We start from the raw sequence: 8,712 nt of genomic DNA, 5'->3' as shown, positions 1-8,712 counted from the left end.
TTTTAGCATTCTCTTAAATTTGAAAATAGAGTTTGCTATGTATTTATAATATAGTCCAGAATGATTGTATCAACAAGGTATTTCCTAGTCGGCTACTAGTAGTACGCTTACTTGTTCGTCCATTGGAATTTGTGCTAGGCTCTAGATTATAAGATGGTTTATTGTAGTTGCTTGGAGGTCTCCGCCTTACAGTTTACAGGATTATATTGGTGTACAAATAGATAAAACTACTTTATAACTGGGTATCCCATGATTTGCCCAAGACACTATCTAACACCGCTATGTCTATAATACCAGGGCTATGTTCCGGCCAGGTCTATCATGTTTATAGTTTCCCAAGCATCCCTAGTCGGAATACCTGTAAGTTGATTGGAAAGACAAAGGGTTATTAGTAATTGGGGTCACAATTTAAATTCACTTAAATTGCGCCTTTATTTATTTAGTGTTTTGTTAAACAATTTACAATAAACGCGGTCGCTTGCATTTCCAGTTGTTCAGCTAGCCTAGATACAATACGGTGGCTGCAGATTCTAGAAACTAGAAGCTCTATTATACTGTGATCCTTTCGGCTCAAATACATAGAGAGGTGCAATACATTTAGCTATGCTCAGCACGACTGATTCGAATACCTTACTCGGGGGCTATTATTACAATTATTAATTTATTAATTTGTTTATCTGTTTATTTAGTTATTTAGTTATGTGTTAGTTGCTGCTGTTAGTTACTTTGATTTAGTTAGTTGTATTTTTATTTCTTTATTCGTGTATTTTGTGTGTATTCGCTTTGGCATTTACGATTACCCGAGACAATCTTGACGGGATTGGGTAAACATAGGTTCTAGTAACTGTAAATGTAAATGTAAATCATGCACTTAACAGCGAAGTAATGCAAAAAAAAAAAAAAACAACAACAACAACAAAAATACCTCGACTCAAATTGCTTAAGTAGATTTTGTTTAGAGTTTTTGTTTCGCTTACTAAAGTTTTTTTTTTCGTTTTTTGCTAGTGCTTTTCTCATATGGTTTGTGTACTCTTATATAGTTTATATTAGTTTTTTTTTTCTCAGAACGGTGGGCAATGGAGGAAACAATAACAAAGTACTTAAACAGTTTTCCAACACTTTTTGTTTTGTTTATGTTTTTTGTGTTTGTGTGTATTTTTTTTTCCATCACGCAAATGAAATCGTAAAACAATTAGAAAAACTTAAATAACAAACATTTTTCTCCATCCATTTATAATACTCGTAAAAAGCCAATTCAGCAATTGTAAACATTTATATAGTTCGCTTATCCATTTTTACTTGACTTTGTTTTGTATTTGTGTTTATTCTGTATTTAGTTTAGTATAAGTTGCTTGAAATTGATTTAAATTTGACTACCGACACACAGAAGACGCACATTGAGATTGTACTTGAATACAATATATTTTATAATTAATAATTATTTTGTTTGCTGCTGCTGCTGCTTTTGTATATGATTTCAATTTTGTTTTGCTTTTAAATTAGACACCGCTTTACATTTACAAACATACAATAAATACAATACAATTACATACACAAAGAGATTTTCGGGTTTCATTCTACAGTTTTCAATTAATAATCGCCGCCTAAAAGCAGGCAGCACTTTTTTTTATCTATTTTATTTTCCATTCCTCTGCTCCATGTCGCGTGCCCAGAGAAGCATTGCAGTGTGCGTGCGGGTGTGTGTGTGCGTGAACGACTTGCTCGATACACATACACATACATACACCCGTATGTGTATATACTAACTTCACATCTTATGTGCATACAGGTCCATATGTCTATGTGTGTGTGTGTGTGTGTGTATCGATTTGTGTGAAACTGAAGAAAACGATTGAGTGATTGATTGCCCTGTCGTCAAGCATTGACTCAAATATACATATGTATGTGTGTATGTGCGTCTCTGCTTAGCTCTGATGATTGCTAATCCACTCTCGCGCTATGTCTCTCTCCCTCTCTTTCTGTCTCACACTCGCTCGCTCTCTCAGTTGCATTCATAACGCTCAACAACTTTTACATTAGCATTTTAACTTAACTTCTTCTCTAGCTCTCCTTCTCTTTCCAACACTATATGATCCTCCACACGCACACTTACACAAATCAATATACACTAGCATATGCACAAAGCACAGCACGCAATATGCAGAGGCGTGCAAATGAAACAAAGGTACAATAACAACAGTTATGGCTTTAGTTGTTGCGTTTGGCGATATGTAAATGTGTGTGTGTGTGTGTAGAACAGGCGAACAAAGGAACAGAGCAACATAGGAACAAATGAGAACGCACTGCAGGATGCGCTGCATTTGTGTGCGTTAGTTTAACTATAAATGACAGAGCGAGCGAGATAGAGTGGGAGAGAAGAGAGAGCGGCATTTACATGTGTGTGCATACATACATATGCATTTGTGTAAATAAAGAGTGTAAATGAAGAAATCGCCTGTTTTCATCTATGATTCGAATTGATTGATTCAATTTGTTCGTCTAGATTGAACGCCGTTTGCTTCGTAACATGCTAATACAAGTAAGTATAAGTATTAGTATAAGTTTAGGTATAAGCATAAGTATAAGTTTAAGTATATGTAGGTATAAGTTGAAGTACGCGAATGTACTCGGCTCTCAGTGGTAGCTGGTATTCTTTTCGTTTTCGTTTTCGCATTCGCTTTCGCTTTTGCATTTGCTTTAGTTTTATTGTTTTTGTTATGCTAATTACCCTACTGATTATTACACTTGAAACGTATGTGTGTGCGTGTGCGTGTGTGTGTGTGTGTATGTGTGCGTGTAATTCCCACGTACGCTCGTGTTCTCTGTTGTTTTGGTGTTATCGGTTACAGTTAGACAATGGCGAAGCATCGTTGAACGTGCGGCTGCAACATGCTATGCATCCTTTTGCGGCGATTGCTTTTTACTCCTGACTTCATCTTCAGCTGTATTCCTGTTTCGAGAAGCTCTTGGCAGTTTCTTTTTCGATAGGATTTAATGAGTTGACTTTCGAATTGGGCCGAAACGAGGAAGCGGATAATGGCTAAATGGGGTCGTCCTGGCTCTTGCGGCCAGGGACTGCGCACCGCTTGCACGGGACACGGGCAACGTGTCGATCGGTTAACAAAACGAGACGTTAAGAACACACGCGACCTAGTGGTAATTGGTAGGTTATTATGTAATAAGTAACAACGTCTAATATACATTGATTCGAGTATGCGTCCGAGTATATGAGCACTACATACAGTTCCGAAACATTACAACAAGCACACAATGTGATCCTGACACTGATCGCCATCCGGCCACCTAGCCACCTAGCCACCTAGCCACCTAGCCACCTAGCCACCCAGCTAACCAGTCATCCAACGACTGATCACACACACAAAAAACAATGGCTCAGCCGGAGCCGAGGCCAAGTCCCGCGACAGGCGAGTGCCGGAGCGTGTCTCAACGTTTCACGCCAAAGAGATTGGGTATTGACTTGACCTTCTTGCGGGAACAGTTGACGTAGTCCTTGTACATTTCGGAGCGCAGATAGCGCGAATACGAATCGCTCTTCATCAGGTGATACACGTGCGAGGCGGCCACATCGAAGCACCAGCGATTGGGGCCATTTGGCGAGTTGACCGCTTCGCGGGCCAGCTCCACGGATTTGGAGTCCACGTTCACCGGGCACGGCGCATCGGGGGCGAGAAACTCTTGCCAGATCTTTTGTATGGCCTCCTTGATTTCGGACTGTGGCAGCGCCTTCATCTCCTGCACCGACTCCCAGAACCTGAACAGTATTGCAAGAGAGCAGGTATAAGTAATTGGATCAGTATTTCCGCTGTGGGTGCGTAGCTCACTTGAGATTTTCGCCGCTGTATTCCTTTTCCAAAAACTTTGTGAACTGATCCCGTCCAATGGGATCGTTAAGCAGCTCCCGCAGGCTGAAGGCCCATCGCTTCACCCGGCGTACAGGAACATCTTTGCTGCATGGCGAGACAGAGCACAATGTGGTTTCAATTCGAAGAGCAGGCGCTTCGATTGGCTTACCTATTTTTCTCGGTATCCCACATCTCGGTGCTGTCCGTTTGCCATGGATTCGGTAGCTCCGGAGAGGTTAAGAAGTAATCGAACTCATTGTACTGATCGTAGTAGGCAACCAAACTGAAACAAGCTCAAATGAGATAGGGAAGCCCAGTGATCGAGCAACTGTTCTACTCACGCTTCGGCCGCTTTGGACACTTTGATTGTGCGCCGTTCGAGCTTCTGTTTGCGCAGCGCAATGATGCGGGTCAGCTGCTCGACGGGATTCTTGGCCACCGAGGCGCCAGCGGAGCCGGTGCCGTGGCTGGAGCCGCCGCGTCGATATGCCTTCTTAATGTCTATCTCGGTGGTATTGACACAGCCCGGCATGGGCCGATGCACATCCCAAAAGGCTCGCTCCTGCGAATCGAGAACCTTCCGCTCCAGCTTGTCCCGCTTCTTGGCCACTTTGCTCTGCGACTCGGCCTGGCAGTTGGTCGATTCAGATATGCTAATTAACTGTCAAGCATACATCAAATGGTGTCCACTCACCTGCATGAAGATGAATTCCCATTTGCGCGAGAACATCTTCTGCAGCTTGGCCAGATTCTCGGCCTCGTAGTCCGCCAGCTCCAGGCGCGTCTTGTTCTGCATCGTGCGCTTGCACAGATACACCGCATAATCCGTATTCTCCGGCTCCCAGCAGTTCGAGGGCCAGAAATACGGCGTCTGAAATCTAGAGCAACAAGTTCATGTTCAAGCTGAGGTTCCAAACTGATTTTCGAGCTGCGTCCAAAAGTAGGCACCGCCGTCTCACCTGTAGAACGTGCCGTCGTTCTTCACGGTCAGCGCATGATCGTCAATGGGGAAAATGTAGCCGTGCGAGCTGAGCAAGTGGGCGAAGTGGAGCGCCTCTGTGACATCCTCGACGTCGAAGTTCTTCAGTATCCAGGCGACCAGATCGGCGCCTGTAAACACCGACGGCACCTTGCTCATGAACGCCTTTACCGTGCGCACCGCCACGCCACCAGACTCTGCCTGCATCTTCTCAATGATCGCCTCCATCTGCAAACATTCAACAATATATCGAGATTTAGAAAACAATCCTCTATAGGACATTCAGAAAGGTATGCTATGTTAAGCTTATGTTAGATAACAGAATATTATTGTATTGCCAACTAATGTTATTCATGTTTAACATTTAATACAGAATGAGTCAATAGCATAGCTGGCCGGACTGGCAAGTAAAGTATTCCCTCTGGGTGGTATTATTGATAGGCATTATACTTTTAGGCTCTATCATACACTTTAATATGTTGTCTCTCTAGGTTTGTGAACAACTTTTAAAATAAATAAATAAATAAAGAAGGATTGGGATATATTGTTGTTTTATTCAGCTATAATTAAAATAAAAAATTATAGTCTTTAAATAATAGAAGTAAGGAGTACTCACAAATCTTTGTATATATATCATGTTAGTATGCATCATATCTGAACTAGACTTTGAATTAATTACAAACTAATAATCATATAAGAAATATTATTCGAAATGATTTTGAATTCAATCTCGAACTTGAAATATCGTGAGAGAAAAGAAACTTTGGTTATAATATGAATGAACCTCAAGACTGTTTAGACCGAGTCATGACCTAATAAAAATGTTTATGCTTGGTATGGGCCTATTGTATTCTGTATTTTCTTTCCCAAAGTTAAGTGTTCTGTTTGGTCTATAGTTGTAAAGACTAAATATTTTGTAAATTTCTGTTTAAATCAAGTTACAGCACGACAAGTTCAAGTTCTACAGAATTTAATAATCATACTCATACCTGTCCTACCTATCTATCTGCAGGATAAATGCAAATGTACTTTCTGAAGAAGTATAATACAATATAAAAATCTGTAGATTCACTATATGATATCCAAAATGTCAGAGCTGTCAGAAAACTAGTTTACCCTATGGCAGGGCGAGAGAATTCCCGGTAAGAAATTTCAAGAGCAAACGAAATCGTTTTCTATTTTGGGCACTGTTTATGTTATTACGAACTGAGATATCTGCGCTATTGGCCTTTTGCGAAATAGTGGAAATCTTTCCATAGCCTCGTGCGTCTAAAATACATATGTATGTCTGTATCGGTTCCTCTAGATTAGATTGCATTATTATACTTTATTCGATTCGCTACGCACCTTCTTGTAGACGAGGATGTTGGGCGCATCTTCGTTTTTGCTGCCGCGCTGATGGTGCGGCGGCTGCTGCGGCACGGACGGCGCTGCCGGCGGCTGAGATTGTGCGGACTGCGACTGCGACTGCGACTGCGGCTGAGGCTGCGATTGCGACTGCGACTGCGAGGATGAGGAGTGGTGATGATGATGATGATGATTGCTGCCCACGCTGAGCAGCCCGCTCGACTTGGTGGTGGAGGTGCCGCTGCCACTTGGCGGCGTTGCATCACGTATGCTCACCGTCTTGCTAGACGGCGGAGGCGTGGCAGCGGCAACAGTTGCCGTGCAGTTGTTGCTGTTGCTGCTGGCACTGCTGCTGCTGCTGGCGCTATTGCTGGCGCTGTTGCTGTTGCTGGTGGTGTTGGTGGTGGTGACTGCAACGGGAATTACCTCGCTGCTGTTACTGCTGTTCGCATTGGCTGTGTCCACCAGCTGCTGTCCCGGCTCAGCAATTGTTGCAGCTGCGGAAGCAACTGTTGCTGCTGCAGCATCTGCTGTTGCAGTTGCATTGTTGTTGCCATTTGACACTGAACTGCTAACTGTTGTTGTTGTTGTTGTGGCCTCTGTTGTTGCTGCTGCTGCTGCTGCGACTGTTGCTGCTGCAACAATTTCTGTTGGCTCTGCTGCTGGGATGGCTACCTCGGTTGCCGCTGGAGCCTCAACTGCTATGGCTGGTACAGGAGTGACCGTTGGTTCTAGATTTGGAGCTGGGGTTGGGGCTGGCGCTGGCGCTGGGACTGGTGACTTCGGTGCGCTGCTCATGGCCAGCGCATTGGTTGCTTGCGTGCTGCTCTGTGTTTTGTCCGCCTCCGAGTTCATTGTTACCATTTTACACCTGCGTGCTGCTGGTTGCTCGTCTGCCACAGGCTATTTATAAATGGGGCCGCCCGGCAGCCAGACTTCACTTGCTGCTATTTTGGACTCGTTGTCCCGTTATGTATCCTTTGGCGTGCGTTATCGACTTGCTGTCCGTGTGCGTGCGTGCGTGTGTGTGTGTGTGTGTGTGTGTGTGTGTGTGTGTCAGCGATTTAGTCGTTCACTGAATGGATGTCTCTGAGTGACTGCGTGTGTGTGTGTGTGTGTGTGTGCGTGTTTGTGCGTGTTCGTAGCTATGCGCGCTGGTATGTGTGCCTCGCACAATGTATACCGACAGCAGCAGGCTGAGTGTTGCTGCAGCTCCCACTCGAGTTTGTTCTCAACTGCGCTCTGTTTCATTTATCCAGCTCCATAGTTTTGCAACGCTCGCCGCATTTGTCTCCAGCCGTCTGGCGTAGGCGCCACTTTAGCCTTTTCGCTGCCGTTGCCGATGCCGCTGCTGCTCGCTATCGCAATTTTTGCTTGCATAAAAAAAGCGCAGCAGAAGCGCTCAACACACTCGCACGCACTCGCACATACACGCACAGCACACACACGGACACAGGTACACGTACACGTCGAATGCGCACCCACACACGCACGCACACACACACACACGCGCTTTTCCAACTCTCCTCGGCCCAGCAAGTGCGCAATTTTCGCTTTCAATAGCTTTTTTAATTAGTTATTTTCAGGCGGACAGGCCTCAATGTGTAATAAAATTCAATTTTGTTCCTTTTCGCTTGGCTCCCTGGCAATTGCTGCTGTTGCTGTTGCTGTTACTTTTGCTTTTGCTTTTGCTTTTGCTGCTGCTCTACTGCCTCGACCAGTGGCTCTGCTGTTGCTGCGCTTCTTCTTCTGCTGATTTGCCTTTAGCTGCTTCCTCTTTTTTTTTTTTTTGGCGTTAGCCTGTAATCATTTTACGGCTGCTAGGCACAGAGGAGGCGTATGTGGCGGGCGGGGTGGCCAAAGTCAATTCAAGTGCCTCTGCTTATTTCGTGTGCGTCGTTCACGTTCTCGTCGCGGCTTCGTGCCTTATTATGAGGCGCTTCCTGTAGTCGATTTGCTGTTGCAATCGATTTTTGTTTGCCCAACCTCCCACCGCCTTCTTCAGCAATACACACATACGCACTCACACACCCACACGCTCGCATACATTCGCAACGCTGGAACGTACACCCACATAAGCACGCCCACATACAATGACGCGAGTGCGCTCTCTTTGGCTCGCTTACGCTCTTTGTGATGTTCACGCTCTCTTTGTTCTTATTGCTCCAGCCCCAGCCAGCTGTTGTCGCGCACCAGGGCTGCGTGCTCTCATGGAAAGCAATGCGCCGGTCACACAATCTTCCTCCGTAATGAAAAACGTTAGAGTTTAAATTTTTAATTGCTTTATTTAAATGAATATGATTTTCGGCTACACTTATTTGTAAATAATTTTGTCATAGATAACCAAAAAAAAAAAAAAAAAAAAATCTATATAAAATATATATGTGTATATGTATATATGCTATTTATATATATAATTGGAAGTTCTGTTATTTGCTTATGTGCATTAAATTAATTTATAGTGAACTTATTATTATGGCTTTTATACAAATTTGTGCGGAGTTTTGCTCTAGAATTTGAAAA

The 8,712-nt window shown here is 43.8% G+C and overlaps 1 protein-coding gene across 1 annotated transcript; it reads right to left on the bottom strand.

The window, feature by feature from the left end:
• Positions 1-1,481: 1,481 nt before the first annotated feature.
• RSG7 (Regulator of G-protein signaling 7) lies at positions 1,482-8,135 on the bottom strand. The gene is made up of 7 exons (XM_018109985.3): positions 6,190-8,135; positions 4,823-5,070; positions 4,558-4,741; positions 4,205-4,491; positions 4,033-4,146; positions 3,843-3,968; positions 1,482-3,772 (listed from the first exon to the last, which is right to left on the bottom strand). Exons 1-7 carry the CDS (start codon positions 7,051-7,053, stop codon positions 3,445-3,447), a joined length of 2,151 nt encoding a protein of 716 aa, XP_017965474.3. The 5' UTR covers positions 7,054-8,135; the 3' UTR covers positions 1,482-3,444.
• Between the last annotated feature and the right edge of the window lie 577 nt (positions 8,136-8,712).

This window comes from Drosophila navojoa, chromosome X (genome assembly GCF_054131105.1).
Source record: "Drosophila navojoa isolate 15081-1374.11 chromosome X, UAZ_NAV_1.0, whole genome shotgun sequence".
Lineage (NCBI taxonomy): Eukaryota > Metazoa > Arthropoda > Insecta > Diptera > Drosophilidae > Drosophila > Drosophila navojoa.
This window is presented reverse-complemented; position numbering and strand designations above follow the sequence as displayed.

Excerpts from the sequence above, each read along its gene's own strand:
- RSG7 (XM_018109985.3), bottom strand. The coding sequence starts at position 7,053 with ATGGTAACAATGAACTCGGAGGCGGACAAAACACAGAGCAGCACGCAA. Across the intron at positions 4,147-4,204 it reads GTGTCCAAAGCGGCCGAAGC|TTTGGTTGCCTACTACGATC; the intron begins GTGAGTAGAACA and ends AGCTTGTTTCAG. Across the intron at positions 3,969-4,032 it reads TGGGATACCGAGAAAAATAG|CAAAGATGTTCCTGTACGCC; the intron begins GTAAGCCAATCG and ends CTCGCCATGCAG.